Source organism: Oncorhynchus mykiss, chromosome 1, assembly GCF_057628025.1.
Source record: "Oncorhynchus mykiss isolate SJ-2025 chromosome 1, ASM5762802v1, whole genome shotgun sequence".
NCBI lineage: Eukaryota > Metazoa > Chordata > Actinopteri > Salmoniformes > Salmonidae > Oncorhynchus > Oncorhynchus mykiss.
The window spans coordinates 37404392-37431050 of record NC_143022.1 but is presented as its reverse complement, the minus strand read 5'-3'; the positions used below and the strand labels follow the sequence as shown (position 1 = coordinate 37431050).

At 48.4% G+C, this 26659-nt stretch overlaps 1 protein-coding gene across 4 annotated transcripts in view; it reads right to left on the bottom strand.

The window, feature by feature from the left end:
* LOC110522073 (genetic suppressor element 1) overlaps nt 1-26659 on the bottom strand; it is a 56953-nt gene that overhangs the window by 6927 nt on the left and 23367 nt on the right. Inside the window, exons 1-5 of one of the 4 annotated variants that reach the window (XM_090230173.1) lie at nt 20999-21161; nt 18873-19138; nt 4978-5180; nt 2541-2713; nt 2149-2343 (exon numbers count right to left, since the gene is read on the bottom strand). In XM_090230173.1, coding sequence (XP_090086299.1) covers nt 2149-2343; nt 2541-2569 — 224 coding nt within the window. In that variant the 5' untranslated portion in view covers nt 2570-2713; nt 4978-5180; nt 18873-19138; nt 20999-21161. Of the gene's footprint in view, nt 1-2148; nt 2344-2540; nt 2714-4977; nt 5181-18872; nt 19139-20998; nt 21162-26659 lie in introns of those variants that run through there. The other 3 variants (XM_036976714.2, XM_036976702.2, XM_090230169.1) reach the window with 3 other exon arrangements.

Below are 26659 nucleotides of genomic sequence, written 5' to 3'. Positions count from 1 at the left end.
GGTTTCATCTGACCAGAGCACCTTCTTCCACATGTTTGGTGTGTCTCCCAGGTGGCTTGTGGCAAACTTTAAACGACACTTTTTATGGATATCTTTAAGAAATGGCTTTCTTCTTGCCACTCTTCCATAAAGGCCAGATTTGTGCAATATACGACTGATTGTTGTCCTATGGACAGAGTCTCCCACCTCAGCTGTAGATCTCTGCAGTTCATCCAGAGTGATCATGGGCCTCTTGGCTGCATCTCTGATCAGTCTTCTCCTTGTATGAGCTGAAAGTTTAGAGGGACGGCCAGGTCTTGGTAGATTTGCAGTGGTCTGATACTCTTTCCATTTCAATATTATCGCTTGCACAGTGCTCCTTGGGATGTTTAAAGCTTGGGAAATCTTTTTGTATCCAAATCCGGCTTTAAACTTCTTCACAACAGTATCTCGGACCTGCCTGGTGTGTTCCTTGTTCTTCATGATGCTCTCTGCGCTTTTAACGGACCGCTGAGGCTATCACAGTGCAGGTGCATTTATACGGAGACTTGATTACACACAGGTGGATTGTATTTATCATCATTAGTCATTTAGGTCAACATTGGATCATTCAGAGATCCTCACTGAACTTCTGGAGAGAGTTTGCTGCACTGAAAGTAAAGGGGCTGAATAATTTTGCACGCCCAATTTTTCAGTTTTTGATTTGTTAAAAAAGTTTGAAATATCCAATAAATGTCGTTCCACTTCATGATTGTGTCGCACTTGTTGTTGATTCTTCACAAAAAAATACAGTTTTATATCTTTATGTTTGAAGCCTGAAATGTGGCAAAAGGTCGCAAAGTTCAAGGGGGCCGAATACTTTCGCAAGGCACTGTAGATTGACTTGTGTAGGCAGGGTGGTCTATAGATTGACCTGTGTAGGTGGTTGAGGTAGGCAGGATGATCTATAGACTGTCCTGTGTAGGTGTCAGTGTAGTCTATAGACTGACATCTGTAGGTGGAAGAGGTAGGTATTGTGGTCTATAAACTGATCTGTGGAGGTGGTGGAGGTAGGCACGATGGTATAGACGGACCTGTGTATGTGGTGGAGAAAGGCAGGGTGGTCTATAGACTGACCTGTGTATGTGATTGAGGTAGGCAGGGTGGTATATATGCTGACTACTGTAGGTGGTAGAGGTAGCCAGTGTGGCCTATAGACTGACCTGTGTAGGTGGTGGAGGTAGACAGGATTGTCTATAGACTGACATGTGGTGGAGGTAGAGTGGTCTATAGACTGACCTGTGTAGATGATGTACACAGGGTGGTCTATAGACTGTCCTGTGTAGGTGGTAAAGACAAGGTGGACTAAAGACTGGCCTGTGTAGGTGGTAGAGGTAGGCATGGTGGTCTATAGACTGACCTGTGTTGGTGGTTGAGGTAGGCATGGTGGCCTATAGACTGACCTGTGTAGGTGGTAGAAGTAGGCATGGTGGTCTATAAACCTACCTGTGTATGTGGTGGAGGTAGGCAGGGTGATCTATAGACTGACTAGTGTAGGTGGTGGAGGTAGGCATAGTGGTCTATAGACTGACCTGTGTAGGTGGTGTAGGCAGGATGGTCTATAGACTGACCAGTATTGTTGGTATGGTGGTCTATAGACTGACCAGTGTAGGTGGTGTAGGCAGGGTGGTCTATAGACTGACCTGCTGAGGTAGGCAGGGTGGTCTATAGACTGACTTGTGGAGGAAGGCATGGTAGTCTATAGAGTGAACTGTGTAGGTGGTATAGGTAGGGTTGTCTATATACTGGCCTGTGTTGGTGTTGGAGGTAGGCATGATGGCCTATAGACTGACCTGTGTAGGTAATGGAATTGATATGCTGGTCTATAGACTGACTTGTGTAGGTGTTGGAGGTAGCCAGGATGGTATAGACTGAGCTGTGTATGTGGTGGAGGTCGGCAGGGTGGTCTATCGACAGACCTTAGTTGGTGGTTGAGGTAGGCAGGGTGGTCTATAAACTTACCTGTGTAGGTGGTGGATGTAGGTATGCTAGTCTATAGACTGTCCTGTTCAGGTGGTAGAGGTAGGTAGGGTTGTCTATAGACTGACCTGTGTAGGTGGTGTAGGCAGGATGGTCTATAGACCGACCTGTGTAGGTGGTGGGGATAGGTAGGGTGGTCTATAGACTGACCTGTGTAGGTGGTGGAGGTAGGCAGGGTGGTAGTAGGCAGCAGCAGCAGTAACGTGGGCAGCAGTGGTGGGGTCGAGCCCCAGGGGCAGCGAGCGCAGGCGGAGGTCATCTGAGGTGGCGAAGGGGCGTAGTCCTCTTAGGTACTCCTCTTGGACCGCCCCTGAGTGAACTGCAGGTTGTACCAGACCAGGTAGACTACAGGAGGGGGAGGAGTTGGGGATCAGATTGCAAATTGGAGTTAAAGGAGGTGTATGCGTTTTAAGGTTTAAGCAAGTATAGAGACGTGTGTGTGTGTGTGTGTGTGTGTGTGTGTGTGTGTGTGTGTGTGTGTGTGTGTGTGTGTGTGTGTGTGTGTGTGTGTGTGTGCGCATCCAGGTGATAGAGTGGCTCACCTGAGGCCCTGTAGTCGCCGGTCCTGCATGACAGAGCTGGGGGTGAGGGTGAAGGGGTAGGATGGGTGAGCCAGGATGTGAGGAGAGAGGACAGGATGAGCCCCTTTCTCCTGGGGAAGGCTGGGCTCAGACCCCACAGGCTCCCTACTCACCCCCAGAACACCCAGCTCAGCCTGACAGAGAGAGAGGGAGAGACAGCAGGAGAGAGAGGCAGAAAGACAATCTTTGTTTTGCAAAAAAGTTCCTACCCACAACATGTGGAACTTCCATTTATGGACATCTTTCAAGTCAGGATTTGTCCCTTAATGTTGATCTATCCATAGCATCCTAACACTGTCACATCCTAGCTAATCCAACCACCCACTCTGTTTTCAGCAAGCATCGCTGACTCACATGCCAGTAATGCTCTCATCATTACTTTGGCACCCCTGTCATATCTGTTCGCCATTCACACACACACACACACACACACACACACACACACACACACACACACACACCTTCTTGGTCAAGGTTAGAGACTCACACGTTAAGAGCCTTGAGGCAGGGAGGGAGAGCGAGAGGAGAAAGGATGGAGAGTAGGGTAGAGGAAGGAGAGTAGGGTAGAGGAAGGAGAGTAGGGTAGAGGAAGGAGAGAAGAGGGGGGAAAGTGAGGGGAGATGACCTCTCAGCTGCGAACTAAAAGCCCACCCGGGTGGAGAAGTGCTTCTGATATGTCAGAGGAAGTCTAGATCAGGGCAGGAGGGGACATCCTAAAACTCATCCTCCTTATACTACACCCTTCATCTTTTTCTGCTGTCTACCTCTCTCCATAAAGTATAAACATTCACTCACTCATTCACTCACTCCACCAAACTACTCCCTCACATGAGTAACCTTGCTGAGGACTTGTATTAGCTCTCAGTGCTAATGCCTAGTGTTGGATAATAAAGTCTAGGTTCACTCCAACAACCAGGGTTTCTGGCTGCAGCAGTGAAATCTCTGTGCTTTGAATATCTTTGACTATCTCTCTCAGGGAAATCAGATTCACACCAGGCTTTCCAATAATGATCAAACACACTCCAGTCTCTTTCTGGTCTCTCTTTGGTCTTTGGTCTCTGATCTCTGATCTCTCTCTCTGATCTCTCTCCCTAGTCATTATCGCCTCTCTCTGGTCTCCATCCACCATTGTAAAGAGGAGGATCAAGGGACAAAGCATGCTTGTGTCTGCGTGTGTATATATGTATGTGTGCGTGTGCACGTGTGTGTGTGTTGGGGTTATCCGGTGCAGAAATAATTGCAGCAGCTCCCAGAACACACCTTGACCCCTGGCCTTACAGACACAGGACATGCTGTTCTTATTGGTTGAACTGGATGTACTCTGACTGAATGTGAAGCACCTGCTACATCAATGTACCGGAAGTCAAAACATCACATCCTTTCAATCTTTAACTTCCTTCATACTCCCTTTTATTTATCCCTTTTCCCCCTTTCTTTTTCAGTCTGCCCCACTTCCCCTCTCTCTGTCCCACTCCCTCCTCTCTCTCTCTCTCTCTCTCTCTCTCTCTCTCTCTCTCTCTCTCTCTCCCCCCACTCTCTCTCTCTCTCTCTCTCTCTCTCTACCCCTCCCCCCACTCTTTCTCTCTCTCTCTCTCTGTACCCCCCCACTCTTTCTCTCTCTCTCTCTCTCCCCCACTCTCTCTCCATCTCCCTCCCCCACTCCCCCCCCCACTCGCTCTCTTTCTCTCTCCCCCACTCTGTCCATTTCTCTGCCTCTTTAACCCTCACTCTCCTTGCTCTCTCTTTCTCTCTTCCGCTGACCCCTCTCTGAATAGGAGCCCCAGGGTAGGAAGCCGAGCCAGACAGACTGCTCTTTGTGAGGGGGAGAAAGGCTGCTCAGGGGGCTAACCCCTGGATTGTTTAGGGGGCTTGGTTCCTCACTCCAGCTTAAATACAAACACACATACACAGAGGGGTCTTGGGACAAAAGCAAATGTACACAAAGCTCCCTCAAACTACACACACACACCACACACACACACAATCCGGAAATATAACAATTGGAGACAGCGTCTACAGCTACTGCTTTTTCTCTCCAGTATGGGCCCACTGGGTGACTCCCTCTTTACCCTCTCTCTCAGAGAGAAGCAGAGATGGGGACAGAAATAGAGATGAGAGGGATGGGTGATTCTGACACATTGACTTGGATAAACGTTGGGACTATTTCTTTAATGGTGGAAGTGGTAGCAGGTGGGGTGGGGGAAAGACAGAAAAAGACAGAGAAGATAAGGGGGAGAAAAAATGAGAAAGCGAGAGGGAGATGACGCCATGGCTCATTGACCCCCTGTATAACCTCGTCAGGAAAAGAAGGGAGAGGGGGTAGATAAAGAGATAAAGACAGAGTAAAGTGGAGGAGTGAAGAGAAGAGTTCTAAGGTGCTGTGTGTGTTACTTCTTACCTGGCGCCCTTCTCCTCTCCAGAGAATGCTGCCGCTCTTGGTGGGAGTGGGGGCGATAGTGACTACAGAAGGGGTGGAGGGAAGGCCGTGTCCCCGAATTGGGGTCTGGAGTGGTCCTGACAACCCCCTCTTAGGAGTGTTGACTGGAGAACTGAGACTGGTGGCTGGAGAGGAGACTGGAGACTCACTATTGGGAGAAGAACCTAGGGGAGAGAGAGAGAGATGGGGGGAATTTCACAACAAAAAGGCCATCAGAAAGCCATTACTATAAAAATTAGATGTCTCACTAATCAACACACACACACACAAGCATGCACACGCATGCACGTAAACACACAAAATCAGCTAATGGGGCTCATCCACAGAGAGAGAAAGAGAGAGGAAGAGGGAAAGAGATGCCGGAAAAACAAATGGAAGAGATGAGTGAAAGAGAGAGGGATAGTATAAATGAGTTAGTATAAGGGATAGTCAGGGAGAGAACGAGAGAGTGAGTGTGAGGGCGAGAGAAGGAAAGAGAGGGTGAGAGAGTGAGTGGGAGGGAGAGAGAAGGAAAGCGAGAGTGAGAGAGTGAGTGGGAGGGAGAGAGAAGGAAAGAGAGAGTGAGAGAGTGAGTGTGAGGGAGAGAGAGGGAAAGAGAGGGTGAGAGAGTGAGTGGGAGTGAGAGAGAGGGAAAGAGAGGGTGAGAGAGTGAGTGGGAGTGAGAGAGAAGGAAAGAGAGGGCAAGAGAGTGAGTGGGAGTGAGAGAGAGAAAAAGAGAGTGAGAGAGTAAGTGGGAGTGAGAGAGAGAGAGAGAAAGAGGGTGAGAGAGAGTGGGAGTGAGAGAGAAGGAAAGAGAGGGTGAGAGTGAGTGGGAGTGAGAGAGAGAGAGAGAGGGAAAGAGAGGATGAGAGAGTGAGTGGGAGGGAGAGAGAAGGAAAGAGGGGGTGAGAGAGTGAGTGGGAGTGAGAGAGAAGGAAAGAGAGGGTGAGAGAGTGAGTGGGAGTGAGTGAGAAAGAGGTAAAGAGAGGGCGAGAGTGAGTGGGAGTGAGAGAGGGACAGAGAGCGCGAGAGTGGGTGGGAGTGAGAGAGGGACATAGAGGGCGAGAGAGTGAGTGGGGGTGAGAGAGAGGGTGAGAGAGTGAGTTGGAGTGAGAAAGAGGGAAAGAGAGGGCGAGAGAGTGAGTGGGAGTGAGAGAGAGGGACAGAGAGGGCGAGATTGAGTGGGAGTGAGAGAGGGACAGAGAGGGCGAGAGAGTGAGTGGGAGTGAGAGAGAGGGAAAGAGAGGGTGAGCGAGTGAGTGGGAGGGAGAGAGAAGGAAAGAGAGGGTGAGAGAGTGAGTGGGAGTGAGAGAGAGGTAAAGAGAGGGCGAGAGTGAGTGGGAGTGAGAGAGGGACAGAGAGGGCGAGAGTGAGTGGGAGTGAGAGAGGGACAGAGAGGGCGAGAGAGTGAGTGGGAGTGAGAGAGAGGGTGAGAGAGTGAGTTGGAGTGAGAGAGAAGGAAAGAGAGGGCAAGAGAGTGAGTGGGAGTGAGAGAGAGGGTGAGAGAGGGTGAGAGAGTGAGTGGGAGGGAGAGAGAAGGAAAGAGAGGGCAAGAGAGTGAGTGGGAGTGAGAGAGAGGGACAGAGAGGGCGAGAGTGAGTGGGAGTGAGAGAGGGACAGAGAGGGCGAGAGAGTGAGTGGGAGTGAGGGAAAGAGAGGGTGAGAGAGTGAGTGGGAGTGAGAGAGAGGGAAAGAGAGGGTGAGAGAGTGAGTGGGAGGGAGAAAGAAGGAAAGAGAGGGCAAGAGAGTGAGTGGGAGTGAGAGAGAGGGTGAGAGAGTGAGTGGGAGTGAAAGAGAAGGAAAGAGGGTGAGATAGTGAGTGGGAGTGAGAGAGAGGGAAAGAGAGGACAAGAGTGACTGGGAGTGAGAGAGAAGTAAAGATAGGGTGAGAGAGTGAGTGGGAGTGAGAGAGAAGGAAAGAGAGGGTGAGAGAGTGAGTGGGAGGGAGAGAGAAGGAAAGAGAGGGCAAGATAGTGAGTGGGAGTGAGAGAGAGGGTGAGAGAGTGAGTGGGAGGGAGAGAGAAGGAAAGAGAGAGTGAGAGAGTGAGTGGGAGGAGAGAGAAGGAAAGAGAGAGTGAGAGAGTGAGTGTGAGTGAGAGAAAAGGAAAAGAGGGTGAGATAGTGAGTGGGAGTGAGTGAGGGAGAAGGAAAGAGAGGGTGAGATAGTGAGTGGAGGGGAGAGAGAATGAAAGAGAGGGTGAGATAGTGAGTGGGAGTGAGAGAAAAGGAAAGCGAGGGTGAGATAGTGAGGGAGAGAGAATGAAAGAGAGGGTGAGATAGTGAGTGGGAGTGAGAGATAAGGAAAGAGATAGTGAGTGGGAGTAAGAGAGGGTGAGAGAGTGAGAGAGAAGGAAAGTGAGGGTGAGAGTGAGTGGAGTGAGAGACAGGGAAAGAGAGGGTGCGAGAGTGAATGGGAGGGAGAGAGAAGGAAAGAGGGGGTGAGAGTGAGTGGGAGTGAGAGAGACAGGGAAAGAGAGGGCAAGAGAGTGAGTGGGAGTGAGAGAGGGACAGAGAGGGCGAGAGTGAGTGGGAGTGAGAGAGGGACAGAGAGGGCGAGAGAGTGAGTGGGAGTGAGGGAAAGAGAGGGTGAGAGAGTGAGTGGGAGTGAGTGAGAGGGAAAGAGAGGGTGAGAGAGTGAGTGGGAGGGAGAGAGAAGGAAAGAAAGGGCAAGAGAGTGAGTGGGAGTGAGAGAGAGGGTGAGAGAGTGAGTGGGAGTGAAAGAGAAGGAAAGAGGGTGAGATAGTGAGTGGGAGTGAGAGAGAGGGAAAGAGAGGACAAGAGTGACTGGGAGTGAGAGAGAGGTAAAGAGAGGGTGAGAGAGTGAGTGGGAGTGAGAGAGAAGGAAAGAGAGGGTGAGAGAGTGAGTGGGAGGGAGAGAGAAGGAAAGAGAGGGCAAGATAGTGAGTGGGAGTGAGAGAGAGGGTGAGAGAGTGAGTGGGAGGGAGAGAGCAGGAAAGAGAGAGTGAGAGAGTGAGTGTGAGTGAGAGAAAAGGAAAGAGAGGGTGAGATAGTGGGTGGGAGTGAGTGAGGAGGAGGAAAGAGAGGGTGAGATAGTGAGTGGGAGGGAGAGAGAATGAAAGAGAGGGTGAGATAGTGAGTGGGAGTGAGAGAAAAGGAAAGAGAGGGTGAGATAGTGAGGGAGAGAGAATGAAAGAGAGGGTGAGATAGTGAGTGGGAGTGAGAGATAAGGAAAGAGATAGTGAGTGGGAGTGAGAGAGAAGGAAAGAGAGGGTGAGAGAGTGAGAGAGAAGGAAGTGAGGGTGAGAGTGAGTGGGAGTGACAGGACAGGGAAAGAGAGGGTGCGAGAGTGAGTGGGAGGGAGAGAGAAGGAAAGAGGGGGTGAGAGTGAGTGGGAGTGAGAGAGACAGGGAAAGAGAGGGCAAGAGAGTGAGTGGGAGTGAGAGAGGGACAGAGAGGGCGAGAGAGTGAGTGGGAGTGAGGGAAAGAGAGGGTGAGAGAGTGAGTGGGAGTGAGAGAGAGAGAAAGAGAGGGTGAGAGAGTGAGTGGGAGTGAGGGAAAGAGAGGGCAAGAGAGTGAGTGGGAGTGAAGAAAAGGAAAGAGGGTGAGAGAGTGAGTGGGAGTGAGAGAGAGGGAAAGAGAGGGCAAGATAGTGAGTGGGAGTGAGAGAGAGGAAAGAGAGGGTGAGATAGTGAGTGGGAGTGAGAGAGAGAAGGAAAGAGAGGGTGAGAGTGAGTGGGAGTGAAAGAAAAGGAAAGAGGGTGAGATAGTGAGTGTGAGGGAGAGAGAAGGAAAGAGAGGGTGAGAGAGGGAGTGGGAGGGAGAGAGAAGGAAAGAGAGGGTGAGATAGTGAGTGGGAGGGGAGAGAGAAGGAAAGAGAGGGTGAGATAGTGAGAGAGAAGGAAAGAGAGGTTGAGATAGTGAGTGGGAGTGAGAGAGAAGGAAAGAGAGGGTGAGATAGTGAGTGGGAGGAGAGAGAATGAACGAGAGGGTGAGATAGTGAGTGGGAGTGAGAGATAAGGAAAGAGGGGGTGAGATAGTGAGTGGGAGTGAGAGAGAGGGAAAGAGAGGGTGAGAGAGTGAGAGAGAAGGAAAGTGAGGGTGAGAGAGAGGGAAAGAGAGGACAAGAGTGAGAGAGAAGTAAAGAGAGGGTGAGAGAGTGAGTGGGAGTGTGAGAGAGGGAAAGAGAGGGTGAGATAGGAGTGGGAGTGAGAGAGAGGGAAAGAGAGGGTGAGAGTGAGTGGGAGTGAGAGAAAAGGAAAGAGGGTGAGATGGTGGATTGGGAGTGAGAGAGGGGAGAGAAAGAGAGGACAAGAGTGAGTGGGAGTGAGAGAGAGAAGTGAGGGTGTAAGAGTGAGTGGGAGTGAGAGAGAAGGAAATAGAGGGTGAGAGAGTGAGTGGGAGGGAGAGAGAAGGAAAGAGAGGGCAAGATAGTGAGTGGGAGTGAGTGAGAGAGAAGGAAAGAGAGGGTGAGATAGTAAGTGGGAGGGAGAGAGAATGAAAGAGAGGGTGGGATGAGTGAGTGGGAGTGGGAGATAAGGAAAGAGAGGGTGAGATAGTGAGGGAGAGAGAATGAAAGAGTGGGTGAGATAGTGAGTGGGAGTGATAGATAAGGAAATAGAGGGTAAGATAGTGAGTGGGAGTGAGAGAGAAGGAAAGAGAGGGTGAGAGAGTGAGAGAGAAGGAAAGTGAGAGTGAGTGGGAGTGAGAGACAGGGAAAGAGAGGGGGAGAGAGTGAGTGGGAGTGAAAGAAAGAGAGGGTGAGAGAGTGAGTGGGAGTGAGAGAAAGAGAGGGTGAGAGAGGGAGTGGGAGTGAGAGAGATGGAAAGAGAGGGCAAGAGAGTGAGTGGGAGTGAGAATCATAAAACACGGGACGAGATGTTAAAAACTGTCCATTGTGCCAATAGATGGAATGCACTCGCATGAGATTTGCCATCAAATTGCTCTGACGGTCTGCCGCAGAGCCTGTCATGGATTCCAAGTTCTTTCAGCAACCTGATGGTGGAAGAAGCCACGAATCCTCTGCATCCCACTTCAACTGGCCAGACTTTTGCATTCCAGCCACGCTGAGTTGCGTCTGCTGCCAACTCTGTGTAACGCAGTTTCTTACGCTCGTAGGCCTCTTCAACAGAGTTTTCCCACGGGACTGTGAGCTCTATGATGTACACAGCCTTTCGTGAAGGGGACCAGAGTACCATGTCTGGCCTAAGGTTGGTAGAAGCAATCTCAGGTGGAAAAATTAGTTGCTGGCCAATATCGACAAGCATCTTCCAGTCCCGAGGGCCATAGCTAGTGTCCAGTTTCTGGCTTTGTAGGAGGATACTTGGGCCTTTTCTGTCCCTCCCGGATGAATGTTGTTGTTTTGACGGGATTGCTTGTTTTTGGAGGTAATGAATTGGTTGCACTCCTCTTGGTCTCAAGTGCTGCAGCCAGGCTCTTGAGGACCTGATTGTGCCTCCAGGTGTAGCGGCCTTGTGAGAGGCTGGTCTTGCAACCTGTCATTATATGCCTGAGAGTCGCTGGAGCTGGGCAGAGGGGTCAGGTCAAGTCCTCAGGCCAATACCATTGATGTAGATTTTTTGGTGATGGAAGCACATCATAAACAGCTCTTATGATGAAGCTGATGTTGCTTGCTGGATATTCCCCACAATGTCTTGGTGTCTCAGGGCTGATGTTGCTTGCTGCACAGCCTTGGATGATGTCCATTTCCGTCCAGTTTGTAGGGGAGGTGCAGCCTTGCTAATGGTCTGGTCTTTGGAGTCCTTCAATGTCATCTGAAGTCTTACTTTAGAGCACTTGTACTCCTCCGTTAGACTTGTAAGAGGTAGTTCAAGGACCCCTTTGCCATAGAGGCCGATGTTACTCAAGCATCGTGGGACACTCAGCCATTTCTTCACGTATGAGGTAATGGTTCGCTCCATCTTCTCCACTGTTGTTATTGGGACCTCATAGACGGTGAGTGGCCACATTACCCGGGGGAGAAGTCCAAACTGTTCACACAAACTTTGAGCCTCCCAGGCAGTAGGGTCTTGTTGATTTTCTCAAGACCGTCGGCGATGTCCTGCCTTACTTGCTGCACTTGATCTTTATCCCTGAGCCTTTCGTTGTACCATCTACCCAGGCTCTTGATGGGTTGCTCAGACACCGTTGGTATCGGGTCATCTCCAATGCAGAACCTCAGAGAGGGTGAGAGAGTGAGTGGGAGTGAAAGAAAAGGAAAGAGGGTGAGATAGTGAGTGGGAGTGAGAGAGGGAAAGAGAGGGTGAGAGAGTGAGTGGGAGTGAAAGAAAAGGAAAGAGGGTAAGATAGTGAGTGGGAGTGAGAGAGAGGGAAAGAGAGGGTGAGAGAGTGAGTGGGAGTGAAAGAAAAGGAAAGAGGGTAAGATAGTGAGTGGGAGTGAGAGTGAGAGAGAGGGAAAGAGAGGACAAGAGTGAGTGGGAGTGAGAGAGGTAAAGAGAGGGTTAGAGAGTGAGTGGGAGTGAGAGAGAGGGAAATAGAGGGTGAGATAGTGAGTAGGAGTGAGAGAGAGGGAAAGAGAGGGTGAGAGTGAGTGGGCATGAAAGAAAAGGAAAGAGGGTGAGATAGTGAGTGGGAGTGAGAGGGAAAGAGAGGACAAGAGTGAGTGGGAGTGAGAGATAAGTAAAGAGAGGGTGAGAGAGTGAGTGGGAGAGAGAGAGAAGGAAAGAGAGGGCAAGATAGTGAGTGGGAGTGAGAGAGGGTGAGAGAGTGAGTGGGAGGGAGAGAGAAGGAAAGAGAGAGTGAGAGAGTGAGTGGGAGGGAGAGAGAAGGAAAGAGAGAGTGAGAGAGTGAGTGTGAGGGGAGAGAGAAGGAAAGAGAGGGCAAGAGAGTGAGTGGGAGTGAGAGGTAAAGAGAGGGCGAGAGTGAGTGGGTGTGAGAGAGAGGGACAGAGAGGGCGAGAGAGTGAATGGGAGTGAGGGAAAGAGAGGATGAGAGAGTGCGTGGGAGTGAGTGAGAGAGAAGGAAAGAGAGGGTGAGAGTGAGTGGGAGGGAGAGAGAATGAAAGAGAGGGTGAGATAGTGAGTGGGAGTGAGAGAGAAGGAAAGAGAGGGTGAGAGAGTGAGAGAGAAGGAAAGTGAGAGTGAGTGGGAGTGAGAGACAGGGAAAGACAGGGTGAGAGAGTGAGTGGGAGGTAGAGAGAAGGAAAGAGGGGGTGAGAGTGAGTGGGAGTGAGAGAGAAGGAAAGAGAAGGCAAGAGAGTGAGTGGGAGTGAGAGAGAGGTAAAGAGAGGGCGAGAGTGAGTGGGTGTGAGAGAGGGACAGAGAGGGCGAGCGAGTGAGTGGGAGTGAGGGAAAGAGAGGATGAGAGAGTGAGTGGGAGTGAGAGAGAGAGAAAGAGAAAGAGAGGGTGAGAGGGTGAGAGTGAGTGGGAGTGAGAGAGAGGGAAAGAGAGGGCAAGAGAGTGAGTGGGAGTGAGAGAGAGGGTGAGAGAGTGAGTGGGAGTGAAAGAAAAGGAAAGAGGGTGAGATAGTGAGTGGGAGTGAGAGAGAGGGAAAGAGAGGGTGAGAGAGTGAGTGGGAGTGAGAGAGAGGGAAAGAGAGGGCAAGAGAGTGAGTGGGAGTGAGAGAGAGGGAAAGAGAGGGTGAGATAGTGAGTGGGAGTGAGAGAGAGGGAAAGAGATGTTGAGAGTGAGTGGGAGTGAAAGAAAAGGAAAGAGGGTGAGATAGTGAGAGAGAGGGAAAGAGAGGACAAGAGTGAGTGGGAGTGAGAGAGAAGGAAAGAGAGGGTGAGAGAGTGAGTGGGAGGGAGAGAGAAGGAAAGAGAGGGCAAGATAGTGAGTGGGAGTGAGAGAGAGGGTGAGAGAGTGAGTGGGATTGAGAGAGAAGGAAAGAGAGAGTGAGAGAGTGAGTGGGCGGGAGAGAGAAGGAAGAGAGAGGAGAAGAGTGAGTTGGAGTGAGAGAGAAGTAAAGAGAGGTGAGAGAGTGAGTGGGAGTGAGAGAGAGGGACAAGAGGGTGAGAGAGTGAGTGTGAGGGAGAGAGGGAAAGAGAGAGAGAGAAGGAAAGAGAGGGCAAGAGAGTGAGTGGAAGTGAGAGAGAAAGAAGAGAGGGTGAGAGAGTGAGTGGGAGGGAGAGAGAAGTAAAGAGAGGGTGAGAGAGTGAGTGGGAGGGAGAGAGAAGGAAAGAGAGGGCAAGATAGTGAGTGGGAGTGAGAGAGAGGGTGAGAGAGTGAGTGGGAGGGAGAGAGAAGGAAAGAGAGAGTGAGAGAGTGAGTGGGAGGGAGAGAGAATGGAAGAGAGGGAGAGAGAGTGAGTGGGAGGGAGAGAGAATGAAAGAGAGGGTGAGATAGTGAGTGGGAGTGAGAGATAAGGAAAGAGAGGGTGAGATAGTGAGTGGGAGGGAGAGATAAGGAAAGAGAGGGTGAGATAGTGAGTGGGAGGGAGAGAGATGGAAAGAGGGGTGAGTGGGAGTGAGAGAGAGGTAGAGAGAGGGCGAGAGTGAGTGGGAGTGAGAGAGGGACAGAGGGGGCGAGAGAGTGAGTGGGAGTGAGAGAGAGAGAGAAAGAGAGGGTGAGAGAGTGAGTGGGAGGGAGAGAGAAGGAAAGAGGGGTGATAGTTAGTGGGAGTGAGAGTGAGGTAAAGAGAGGGCGAGAGTGAGTGGGAGTGAGAGAGGGAAAGAGAGTGAGTGGGGGTGAGAGAGAGGGTGAGAGAGTGAGTGGGAGTGAAAGAAAAGGAAAGAGGGTGAGATAGTGAGTGGGAGTGAGAGAGAGGGAAAGAGAGGGTGAGAGAGTGAGTGGGAGTGAGATATGGAAAGAGAGGGCAAGAGAGTGAGTGGGAGTGAGAGAGAGGGAAAGAGAGGGTGAGATAGTGAGTGGGAGTGAGAGAGAGGGAAAGAGAGGGTGAGAGTGAGTGGGAGTGAAAGAAAAGGAAAGAGGGTGAGATAGTGAGTGGAGTGAGAGAGAGGGAAAGAGAGGGTGAGAGAGTGAGTGGGAAGGAGAGAGAAGGAAAGAGAGAGTGAGAGAGTGAGAGGGAGGGAGAGAGAATGGAAGAGAGTGAGATAGTGAGAGAGAGAGAAAGAGAGGGAGAGAGAGTGAGTGGGAGGGAGAGAGAATGAAAGAGAGGGTGAGATAGTGAGTGGGAGTGAGAGATAAGGAAAGAGAGGGTGAGATAGTGAGTGGGAGGGAGAGAGATGGAAAGAGGGGTGAGAGTGAGTGGGAGTGAGAGAGAGGGCGAGAGAGGGCGAGAGTGAGTGGGAGTGAGAGAGGGACAGAGGGGGCGAGAGAGTGAGTGGGAGTGAGGGAAAGAGAGGGCGGGAGAGTGAGTGGGAGTGAGAGAGAGAGAAAGTGAGGGTGAGAGAGTGAGTGGGAGGGAGAGAGAAGGAAAGAGGGGTGAGAGTGAGTGGGAGTGAGAGAGAGGTAAAGAGAGGGCGAGAGTGAGTGGGAGTGAGAGAGGGAAAGAGAGGGCAAGAGTGAGTGGGGGTGAGAGAGAGGTGAGAGAGTGAGTGGGAGTGAAAGAAAAGGAAAGAGGGTGAGATAGTGAGTGGGAGTGAGAGAGAGGGAAAGAGAGGGTGAGAGAGTGAGTGGGAGTGAGAGAGAAGGAAAGAGAGGGTGAGAGTGAGTGGGAGTGAGAGTGAGAGAGAGAGAGAGAGGGAAAGAGAGGGTGAGAGAGTGAGTGGGAGGGAGAGAGAAGGAAAGAGGGGGTGAGAGAGTGGGTGGGAGTGAGAGAGAGGTAAAGAGAGGGCGAGAGTGAGTGGGAGTGAGAGAGGGACAGAGAGGGCGAGGGAAAGAGAGGGTGAGAGAGTGAGTGGGAGTGAAAGAAAATGAAAGAGGGTGAGATAGTGAGTGGGAGTGAGAGAGAGGGAAAGAGAGGACAAGAGTGAGTGGGAGTGAGAGAGAAGTAAAGAGAGGGTGAGAGAGTGAGTGGGAGGGAGAGAGAATGAAAGAGAGGGTGAGATAGTGAGTGGGAGTGAGAGATAGGGAAAGAGAGGGTGAGATAGTGAGTGGGAGTGAGAGAGAAGGAAAGAGAGGGTGAGAGTGAGTGGGAGTGAGAGTGAGAGAGAGCGAGAGGGAAAGAGAGGGTGAGAGATTGAGTGTGAGGGAGAGAGAAGGAAAGAGGGGGTGAGAGAGTGAGTGGGAGTGAGAGAGAGGTAAAGAGAGGGCGAGAGTGAGCGGGAGTGAGAGAGGGACAGAGAGGGCGAGAGTGAGTGGGAGTGAGAGAGGGACAGAGAGGGCGAGAGAGTGAGTGGGAGGGAGAGAGAATGAAAGATGGGGTGAGAGTGAGTGGGAGTGAGAGAGAGATAAAGAGAGGGCGAGAGTGAGTGGGAGTGAGAGAGGGACAGAGAGGGCGAGAGAGTGAGTGGGAGTGAGGGAAAGAGAGGGTGAGAGAGTGAGTGGGAGTGAGAGAGAGGGTGAGAGAGTGAGTGGGAGTGAAAGAAAAGGAAAGAGGGTGAGATAGTGAGTGGGAGTGAGAGAGAGGGAAGAGAGGGTGAGAGAGTGAGTGGGAGTGAGAGAGAGGGAAAGAGAGGGCAAGAGAGTGAGTGGGAGTGAGAGAGAGGGAAAGAGAGGGTGAGATAGTGAGTGGGAGTGAGAGAGAGGGAAAGAGAGGGTGAGATAGTGAGTGGGAGTGAGAGAGAGGGAAAGAGAGGACAAGAGTGAGTGGGAGGGAGAGAGAATGAAAGAGAGGGTGAGATAGTGAGTGGGAGTGAGAGATAAGGAAAGAGAGGGTGAGATAATGAGTGGGAGTGAGAGAGAAGGAAAGAGAGGGTGAGTGGGAGTGAGAGAGAGAGAGAGGGAAAGAGAGGGTGAGAGAGTGAGTGGGAGGGAGAGAGAAGGAAAGAGGGGGTGAGAGAGTGAGTGGGAGTGAGAGAGAGGTAAAGAGAGGGCGAGAGTGAGTGGGAGTGAGAGAGGGACAGAGGGGCGAGAGTGAGTGGGAGTGAGAGAGGGACAGAGAGGGCGAGAGAGTGAGTGGGAGTGAGGGAAAGATAGGGTGAGAGAGTGAGTGGGAGTGAGAGAGAGGGAAAGAGAGGGTGAGAGAGTGAGTGGGAGGGAGAGAGAAGGAAAGAGAGGGCAAGAGAGTGAGTGGGAGTGAGAGAGAGGGTGAGAGAGTGAGTGGGAGTGAAAGAAAAGGAAAGAGGGTAAGATAGTGAGTGGGAGGGAGAGAGAAGGAAAGAGAGGACAAGAGTGAGTGGGAGTGAGAGAGAGGGAAAGAGAGGGCAAGAGAGTGAGTGGGAGTGAGAGAGAGGGAAAGAGAGGGTGAGCTAGTCAGTGGGAGTGAGAGAGAGGGAAAAAGAGGGTGAGAGTGAGTGGGAGTGAGAGAGAAGGAAAGAGAGGACAAGATAGTGAGTGGGAGTGAGAGAGAGGGAAAGAGAGGACAAGAGTGAGTGGGAGTGAGAGAGAAGTAAAGAGAGGGTGAGAGAGTGATTGGGAGTGAGAGAGAAGGAAAGAGAGGGTGAGAGAGTGAGTGTGAGGGAGAGAGAAGGAACGAGAGGGCAAGATAGTGAGTGGGAGTGAGAGAGAGGGTGAGAGAGTGAGTGGGAGTGAGAGAGAGAGAAGGAAAGAGAGGACAAGAGTGAGTGGGAGAGAGAGAGAAGTGAGAGAGTAAGTGGGAGTGAGAGTGAGTGGGAGTGAAAGAAAAGGAAAGATGGTGAGATAGTGAGTGGGAGTGAGAGAGAAGGAAAGTGAGGGTGAGAGAGTGAGTGGGAGTGAGAGAGAGAGAAAGAAAGGGCAAGATAGTGAGTGGGAGTGAGAGAGGGGGAAAGAGAGGGCAAGAGAGTGAGTGGGAGTGAGAGAGAGGGTGATAGTGAGTGGGAGTGAGAGAGAAGGAAAGAGAGAGTGAGAGAGTGAGTGGGAGTGAGAGAGAGAGAAAGAGAGGACAAGAGTCAGTGGGAGTGAGAGAAAGGGAAAGAGAGGGTGAGAGAGTGAGAGAGAGGGAAAGAGAGGGTGAGAGAGAGTGTGAGTGAGAGAGAGGGAAAGAGAGTGAGTGGGAGTGAAAGAAAAGGAAAGAGGGTGAGATAGTGAGTGGGAGTGAGAGATAGGGAAAGAGAGGACAAGAGTCAGTGGGAGTGAGAGAAAGGGAAAGAGAGGGTGAGAGAGTGAGTGGGAGTGAGAGAGAGGGAAAGAGAGGGTGAGAGAGAGTGTGAGTGAGAGAGGGAAAGAGAGGGTGAGAGAGTGAGTGGGAGTGAAAGAAAAGGAAAGAGGGTGAGATAGTGAGTGGGAGTGAGAGAGAAGGAAAGAGAGGGCGAGATAGTGAGTGGGAGTGAGAGAGAGGGTGAGAGAGTGAGTGGGAGTGAGAGAGAAGGAAAGAGAGGACAAGAGTGAGTGGGAGTGAGAGAGAAGTGAGAGAGTAAGTGGGAGTGAGAGTGAGTGGGAGTGAAAGAAAAGGAAAGAGGGTGAGATAGTGAGTGGGAGTGAGAGAGAAGGAAAGTGAGGGTGAGAGAGTGATTGGGAGTGAGAGAAGGAAAGAGAGGGCAAGATAGTGAGTGGGAGTGAGAGAGAGGGAAAGCGAGGGTGAGAGAGTGAGTGGGAGTGAGAGAGAAGGAAAGAGAGGGTGAGAGAGTGAGTGGGAGTGAGAGAGAAGGAAAGAGAGTGAAAGAGAGTGAGTGGGAGTGAGAGAGAAGGAAAGAGAGGGTGAGAGAGTGAGTGGGAGTGAGAGAGAGGGAAAGAGAGGACAAGAGTGAGTGGGAGTGAGAGAGAAGTAAAGAGAGGGTGAGAGAGTGAGTGGGAGTGAGAGAGGGGGAAAGAGAGGGTGAGATAGTCAGTGGGAGTGAGAGAGAGGGAAAGAGAGGGTGAGAGTGAGTGGGAGTGAGAGAGAAGGAAAGAGAGGACAAGATAGTGAGTGGGAGTGAGAGAGGGGGAAAGAGAGGAGAGTAGTGGGAGTGCGAGAGAAGGAAAGAGAGGGTGAGGAGGGGCAAGATAGTGAGTGGGAGTGAGAGAGAGGGTGAGAGAGTGAGTGGGAGTGAGAGAGAGAGAAGGAAAGAGAGGACAAGAGTGAGTGGGAGAGAGAGAGAAGTGAGAGAGTAAGTGGGAGTGAGAGTGAGTGGGAGTGAAAGAAAAGGAAAGAGGGTGAGATAGTGAGTGGGAGTGAGAGAGAAAGAGAGAGAGGGTGAGAGAGTGAGTGGGAGTGAGAGAGAAGGAAAGAGAGGGCAAGATAGTGAGTGGGAGTGAGAGAGAGGGAAAGAGAGGGCAAGAAAGTGAGTGGGAGTGAGAGAGAGGGAAAGAGAGGGTGAGATAGTGAGTGGGAGTGAGAGATAGGGAAAGAGAGGACAAGAGTGAGTGGGAGTGAGAGAAAGGGAAAGAGAGGGTGAGAGAGTGAGTGGGAGTGAGAGAGAGGGAAAGAGAGGGTGAGAGAGAGTGTGAGTGAGAGAGGGAACGAGAGGGTGAGAGAGTGAGTGGGAGTGAAAGAAAAGGAAAGAGGGTGAGATAGTGAGTGGGAGTGAGAGAGAAGGAAAGAGAGGGCGAGATAGTGAGTGGGAGTGAGAGAGAGGGTGAGAGAGTGAGTGGGAGTGAGAGAGAAGGAAAGAGAGGACAAGAGTGAGTGGGAGTGAGAGAGAAGTGAGAGAGTGAGTGGGAGAGAAGGAAAGTGAGGGTGAGAGAGTGAGTGGGAGTGTGAGAGAAGGAAAGAGAGGGCAAGATAGTGAGTGGGAGTGAGAGAGAGGGAAAGAGAGGGTGAGAGAGTGAGTGGGAGTGAGAGAGAAGGCAAAAGAGTGAGTGGGAGTGAGAGAGAAGGAAAGAGAGTGAAAGAGAGTGAGTGGGAGTGAGAGAGAAGGAAAGAGAGGGTGAGAGAGTGAGTGGGAGTGAGAGAGAAGGAAAGAGAGGGTGAGAGAGTGAGTGGGAGTGAGAGAGAAGGAAAGAGAGGGTGAGAGAGTGAGTGGGAGTGAGAGAGAAGGAAAGAGAGGGTGAGAGAGTGAGTGGGAGTGAGAGAGAAGGAAAGAGAGGGTGAGAGGGAGTATGTAATAGCAGGTAATTACCTGCATTAGGAGCTAACACACAAACATGGATGGATGGATTTTGTATAGATGATATTGTCTGTCCTGAGGTAAGATGAGGCGGGGGTCACTGTGCTAACCTCTTGGGTCTTCAGCCTGTTTGGCCAGTTGACGGAGAGCGGCAGCGAATCCGGAGTGAGCAGCCACACTCCCGTTGGCTAGCGGGGTAAGAGGGCTGACCGTCGCCGTGGTGCGAGTTGCAGTGGAGATCATTCCTAATGACCGCGACTTTGACTCATGGTTCATACCTGGAAAGAGGACAAAAAAGTGAAATGAGGAATATTTAGCCTCTTTGGATTCTCTCTATCATAATAGAACAGTGCGTGTGTGACGGCTCTGAGAGATAGGAAGGAACTGAGGTCAAGTATAAGGTCAGAGGTCAGGTTAGTCTGTCAGAGCCGTGACAATGACACACACACACACACACACACACACACGCAAGCAGACACACACACACGCATAGACGCACACGCTCACACACACACACACACACACACACACACACACACACACACACACACACACTAACATTATTAGTGTTCCCCCACTGCCCTCCCAGTGACCCACATACAGCTATTAGCACTGAATTTAACCCAAGCATCATACACTCTACCGCCCCACCCCCACACCACTTCGACAGACAGAGAGACAGACACACACACTCAGATCCTTACAGCTGCATGTGAGTTGAGACATCGCCACATCCTCTCTCTCTCTCCTATTCCCACTCCTTTAGCCCCCCTCTCTCTGTTTCTCCCTGTTTCTATCTCTCTCTGTTTCTCTCTGTTTCTCTCTCTCTCTGTTTCTCTCTGTTTCTATCTCTCTCTGTTTCTCTGTTTCTCTCTCTGTTTCTCTGTTTCTCTCTGTTTCTCTGTTTCTCTCTCTCTCTGTTTCTCTGTTTCTCTCTGTTCTGTTTCTCTGTTTCTCTCTCTGTTTCTCTGTTTCTCTCTCTCTCTGTTTCTCTGTTTCTCTTTCACTCTGTTTCTCTGTTTCTCTCTGTTTCTCTGTTTCTCTCTGTTTCTCTTTTACTCTGTTTCTCCATGTTTCTCTGTTTCTCTCTGTTTCTGTCTCTCTCTGTTTCTCTCTCTCACACTGTTTCTCTGTTTCTCTCTCTCACACCATTTCTCTGTTTCTCTCTCTTTCTGTTTCTCTCTCTCTGTTTCTCTCTCTCTTTTTCTCTGTTTCTCTCTCTCACACCATTTCTCTGTTTCTCTCTGTTTCTCTCTGTTTCTCTGTTTCTCTAACTCTGTTTCTCTCTCTTACACTGTTTCTCTCTGTTTCTCTCTCTCACACCATTTCTGTTTCTCTCTCTCACACTGTTTCTCTCTGTTTCTCTCTGTTTCTGTTTCTCTCTCTCACACTATTTATGTTTCTCTCTCTCTGTTTCTCTCTCTGTTTCTCTCTCACACACTGTTTCTCTCTTTCTCTCTGTTTCTCTGTTTCTCTCTCACACTGTTTCTCTGTTTCTCTCTCTCTCTGTTTCTCTCTCTCTGTTTCTCTGTTTCTCTCTCACACACTGTTTCTTTCTTTCTCTCTGTTTCTCTCGCTCTCTCTGATTCTTTTTTTCTATGTTTCTCTCTCTCTGTTTCTCTGTTTCTCTCTCTCACACTGTTTCTCTGTTTCTCTCACTCACACTGTTTCTCTGTTTCTCTCTGTTTCTCTCTCTCTCTGTTTCTCTGTTTCTCTCTCTCACACTGTTTCTATCTGTTTCTCTGTTTCTCTCACTCACACTGTTTCTCTGTTTCTCTCTGTTTCTCTGTTTCTCTCTCTCTCTGTTTCTCTCTGTTTCTCTCTTTCTCTGTTTCTCTCTCTCTGTTTCTCTGTCTCTCTGTTTCTCTGTCTCTCTGTTTCTCTGTCTCTCTGTTTCTCTCTCTCTCTCTCTGTGTTTCTCTAACAAGCTCTTGAGCTTATTTAGCAAAATAACTCACACGAACATGAATGCACACACTGCCTCTATATTTCCCCCTTCCATGCTCGCTTTGGTTTGTTTATCTTTTCTCTCTCTCACTCACTGGGTCTCTTTCTCTCTCACAAAAATACATACACACTGATACACATGCTCACCACACCAGGCACACATACACTAGGACATAACAAACAACACTCACCGGCTCCCTGTTCTTCCTGCTGGCATTATCTTTTCTCTCACGCTCTCTTTCCCTTTCACACTCTCCCTCTTTCTTCTTCACGCTCCGTCTCTCTCTCATTCCCTCTCTGTCTTGCTCTCTCTATCTCTCGTTCTCTCTCGTTCTCTCAGTCTTGTTCTCGCTCCTCCAGGAACAGCCCTCTCAGTCATGCAGCTGCTACACGATCACGTGATTCCCTCACTGTCCCCCTCCCTTCTCTTTCACCCTCTCTCCCTTTCTATCACCATACCCTTGTTTCTCCCCTCCATCCTACTCCCCCTTCCTGTCTACCCCCTCCCCCTCACACCTCCAGCCACCTCTTCTCATCTCCCTCTCTCCTCCCCCACTCTTAAGAATGAGGAGGAGCAGGAGGATGAGGATGGAGGGAGGAGCAGGGGTAGACTTCATCCATCACTCTGTCTCCACACATCAGCCCTGTCTGCTGCAGGGGCCCTGACAGTGACATCTCTCCCCTGACCCCTGAGTCTATGCTTGGCCAGGGGGACAGGGGCTGACGAGGGATGGAGGAGTGTTTAGAGTGGACAACATGACAGCCCAGCGCTTACACACACATATAAACAAAAAATAACTCAGCCCTCTGTCTCTCTTAGACACACACACACACACACACACACACACACACACACACACACACACACACACACACACACACACACAGCGTGGCAGGGGACCTGCTCTATCCTTTGTGTGTGTGTGTGTGTGTGTGGCAGGTTAGCGTTTTCGTCATGAATAATGTTCTGGAGGCAGCTCTCCAGAGTGGTAAGTCGCTGGCACAGGCACAAAGTCATACAATCTTTTAAACATAACCTTAACCCTAACCACACTGCTAACTCTAATGCCTAAACTTAACCTTAAATTAACACCAAAAGCTCAATTTTGTTTTCCTGAATTTGTACAATATTGCCAATTTTGACATTGCAGCTGTCCTATCTGGTGGAAATCGCTCAGTTCTGCCGCAAGGACAAGGCTCTCTAAACGTCATCCTGTGTGTGTGTGTGTGTGTGTGTGTGTGTGTGTGTGTGTGTGTGTGTGTGTGTGTGTGTGTGTGTGTGACATTAGGATTGGTAAACAAGCATTTACACTGCCCATGCTCATTAACCCCAAGAGTATGTGTATGTTATTTCCTGCTCTGTCATTACGCCACGGAAGAGAATGGAACACACACACTGTAAACACCGCTCACTCCTACCCCCATTTCAGTTTTATACAGTAGCTGGCAGAGGATTTTATGTTCTACTGACACGGAAAGTAGGGTCAGAGCCAAATGTTTACAATCCTCGTAATCATGGCTGCAATATAAATTCCGAGTGCAATGTGTGTGTGCATGAGGAATTGTAATCTCTCAAATTAACAGCCTCAATCACACAACATTATGATGTCAGTTACTGGCATCTAAGAACACACATACACACACAGTCACACACACACACACTATCTGCTGACTCAGTATTTGTGCATCACGCGTCACACATCCTATGGCCCTAAACATCTAATCTCCAGGGTAGAGGTCGACCGATTAATCGGAATGGCCGATTAATTAGGGCCGATTTCAAGTTTTCATAACAATCGGAAATCTGTATTTTTAGGCGTTTATTTGCCAATAAAAAATAAAAAAAAGTGATTTTTTTATACCTTTATTTAACTAGGCAAGTCAGTTAAGAACACATTCTTATTTTCAATGACGGCCTAGGAACGGTGGGTTAACTGCCTTGTTCAGGGGCAGAACGACTGATTTTCACCTTGTCAGCTCGGGGGATACAATCTTGCAACCTTACAGTTAACTAGTCCAATGCAATAACAACCTGCCTCTCTCTCGTTGCATTCCACAAGTTGTTACGCGAATGCAGTAAGCCAAGGTAAGTTTCTAGCTAGCATTAAATTTATCTTACAAAAAAACAATCAATCATAATCACTAGTTAACTACATGGTTGATGATATTACTAGATATTATCTAGCGTGTCCTGCGTTGCATATAATCTGACTGAGCATTCAAGCATACAAGTTTCTAAGTATCTGACTGAGCGGTGGTAAGCAGAAGCAGGCGCGTAAACATTCATTCAAACAGCACTTTCGTATGTTTTGCCAGCAGCTCTTCGTTGTGCGTCAAGCATTGCGCTGTTTATGACTTCAAGCCTATCAACTCCCGAGATGAGGCTGGTGTAACCGAAGTGAAATGGCTAGGTAGTTAGCGCTCGCTAATAGTGTTTCAAATGTAACTCGCTCTGAGCCTTCTAGTAGTTGTTCCCCTAGCTCTGCATGAGTAACGCTGCTTCAATGGTGGCTGTTGTCGTTGTGTTGCTGGTTCGAGCCCAGGGAGGAGCGAGGAGAGACACTGGCAATACTAAAGTGCCTATAAAAACATCCAATAGTCAAAGGTTAATGAAATACAAATGGTATAGAGAGAAATAGTTCTATAATTCTTATAATAACTACAACCTAAAACTTCTTACCTGAGAATATTGAAGACTCATGTTAAAAGGAAGCACCAGCTTTCATATGTTCTCATGTTCTGAGCAAGGAACTGGAACGTTAGCTTTATTACATAGCACATATTGCACTTTTAATTTCTTCTCCAACACTTTGTTTTTGCATTATTTAAACCAAATTGAACATATTTAATTTTTTACTTGAGGCTAAATTGATTTTATTGATGTATTATATTAAGTTAAAATAAGTGTTCATTCAGTATTGTTGTAATTGTCATTATTACAAATAAATAAATAAAAAAGTTGGCCAATTAATCGGTATCGGCTTTTTTGGTCCTCCAATAATCGGTATTGGTATCGGCGTTGAAAAATCATAATCGGTCGACCTCTACTCCAGGGACAAGACTGCCAGCTAGCATCTTCAGCCCTGAGAAGCTAGGGAAATGTAAGGTAGTAGTAATTACTGTAGTGTACCTCATTACTATATAACTATTTTATAGTGCAAACAATACAGTACATACAGTGCAACATTGAAAACACACACATATATACACAGTTGAAGTCAGAAGTTTACATACACCTTAGCCAAACACATTTAAACTCAAATTTTCACAATTCCTGACATTTAATCCTAGTAAAAAGTCCCTGTCAGTTAGGATCACCACTTTATTTTAAGAATGTGAAATGTCTGAATAATAGTAGAGAGAATGATTTATTTCAGCTTGTATTTCTTTCATCACATTCCCAGTGGGTCAGAAGTTTACATACACTCAATTAGTATTTGGTAGCATTGCCTTTAAGTTGTTTAACTTCAGTCAAACGCTTCGGGTAGCCTTCCACAAACCTCCCACAATAAGTTGGGTGAATTTTGGCCCATTCCTCCTGACAGAGCTGGTGTAACTGAGTCAGGTTTGTAGGCCTCCTTTTTCACACACGCATTTTCAGTTCTGCCCACAAATTTTCTATAGGTTTGAGGTCAGGGCTTTGTGATGGCCACTCCAATACCTTGACTTTGTTGTCCTTAAGCCATTTTGCCACAACTTTGGAAGTATGCTTGGGGTCATTGTCCATTTGGAAGACCCATTTGCGACCCAGCTTTAACTTCCTGACTGTTGTCTTGAGATGTTGCTTCAATATATCCACATAATTCTCCTGCCTCATGATGCCATCTATTTTGTGAAGTGCACCAGTCCCTCCTGCAGCAAAGCACCCCCACAACATGATGCTGCCACCCCCGTGCTTCACGGTTGGGATGAGGTTCTTTGGCTTGCAAGCCTCCCCCTTTTTCCTTCAAACATAACGATGGTCATTATGTTCAAATAGTTCAATTTTTGTTTCATCAGACCAGAGGACATTTCTCCAAAAAGTATGATCTTTGTCCCCATGTGTCTGGCTTTTTTTATGGAGGTTTTGGAGCAGTGGCTTCTTCCTTGCTGAGTGGCTTTTCAGGTTATGTCGATATAGGACTCGTTTTACTGTGGATATAGATACTTTGTTCCTGTTTTCTCCAGCATCTTCACAAGGTCCTTTGCTGTTGTTCTGGGATTGATTTGCACTTTTCGCACCAAAGTATGTTCATCTCTACGAGACAGAACGCGTCTCCTTCCTGAGCGGTATGATGGCTGCGTGGTCCCATGGTGTTTATACTTTTGTACTATTGTTTGTACAGATGAACGTGGTACCTTCAGGCATTTGGAAATTGCTCCCAAGAATGAACCAGACTTGTGGAGGTCTACAATTTTTTTCAGAGGTCTTGGTTGATTTCTTTTGATTTTCCCATGATGTCAAGAGGCACTGAGGTTGAAGGTAGGCCTTGAAATACAGGTACACCTCCAATTGACTCAAATGATGTCAATTAGCCTATCAGAAGCTTCTAAAGCCATGATATAATTTTTGGGAATTTTCCAAGCTGTTTAAAGGCACAGTGGAGTGGTTGAAAAACGAGTTTTAATGACTCCAACCTAAGTGTATGTAAACTTCCTACTTCAACTGTATATATACTGCACAGACATAAAGCTATTTTAAGGTAGAAACAAAACATAGCAAAAAACATTTTAAAAATGAAATAGAGCTTAGTTATAAATAAGACAGTAATGGTAATATTACAACAAAAATGATTGTTAAACTCAAATTTACAAATTAATTTTTAAAAAACAATATAATAAATTAAGTATACTTTTTGTAGATAATACCATAAATAGGACTGGTGGGTTTATGTCACACATGCAGCTAACAAAATTATATGGAAAATTGCTGCTCTACTCTAAATTACAACCAACTAATTGCCACAAAAATGGAAGAGGCAAGTAAAGGGGGAGAAAGTATAGACCTTGTCTGTTGGCCCTGCCTTAAAGACCTAAATTGGCTAAAGAAAACTATGATAAATAAAAAAGTATATCAGTTTCATTTAAGGACCAAAAAAATTGACAGGTGTGCCATATAGATAGGAACTTAGTTGGGAAGAGATTTTTGATGTACCGATTCCATGGACATGGTTTATGAACTAATACACAAAACAAGTTTTTCAATTGAAATTATCACACAAAATTCTTGCAACCAATAGAATGCTATATATATGGGGAATACAACCATCCCAGCTCTGCAGATATTGCTTTGTTTGTTTTGGTATTGTCATATGTAGCTTGTTTTTGGTCACAGGTTTAGGAATGGCTAAAGAATTGAACATTTACCTGGAGCTGACTCTGCAAATACCACTGCTGGGTGACTTAAAAAATCATAGTCAATCGATCAATAATCTAATAATACTCTTGGCAAAAAATTTATAATAAGTAGAATCTATAAGAATATAAAGGTTCAGAACTTTTGTGAAACATCACAGCACAGTTGAAAAATATATTGCAAATAGAAATCAAAACTGGATGGTGTTCAGAGATAGATGGGAGGGGTTGAGGGTAGCTGAAGGATGGGACTGAAAACAAACAAAAGATAAATATTGTAAAATATACTGTGTCCGTAAAATGTATGTGTATAGGCTGGAAGTAGGAGCCTAAGTGTTGTTGTCCATCAGTGTACTCCATTTAGGGGGGGGGGGGGGGGGGGGGTTAAGGGAAAATAATAAAGGAAAAATATACATATTTCTAAAATATAATTTATATACAGTACCAGTCAAAAGTTTGGACAGACCTAGCCAAGGTTTTTCTTTATTGTTTACTATTTTCTACATTGTAGAATAATT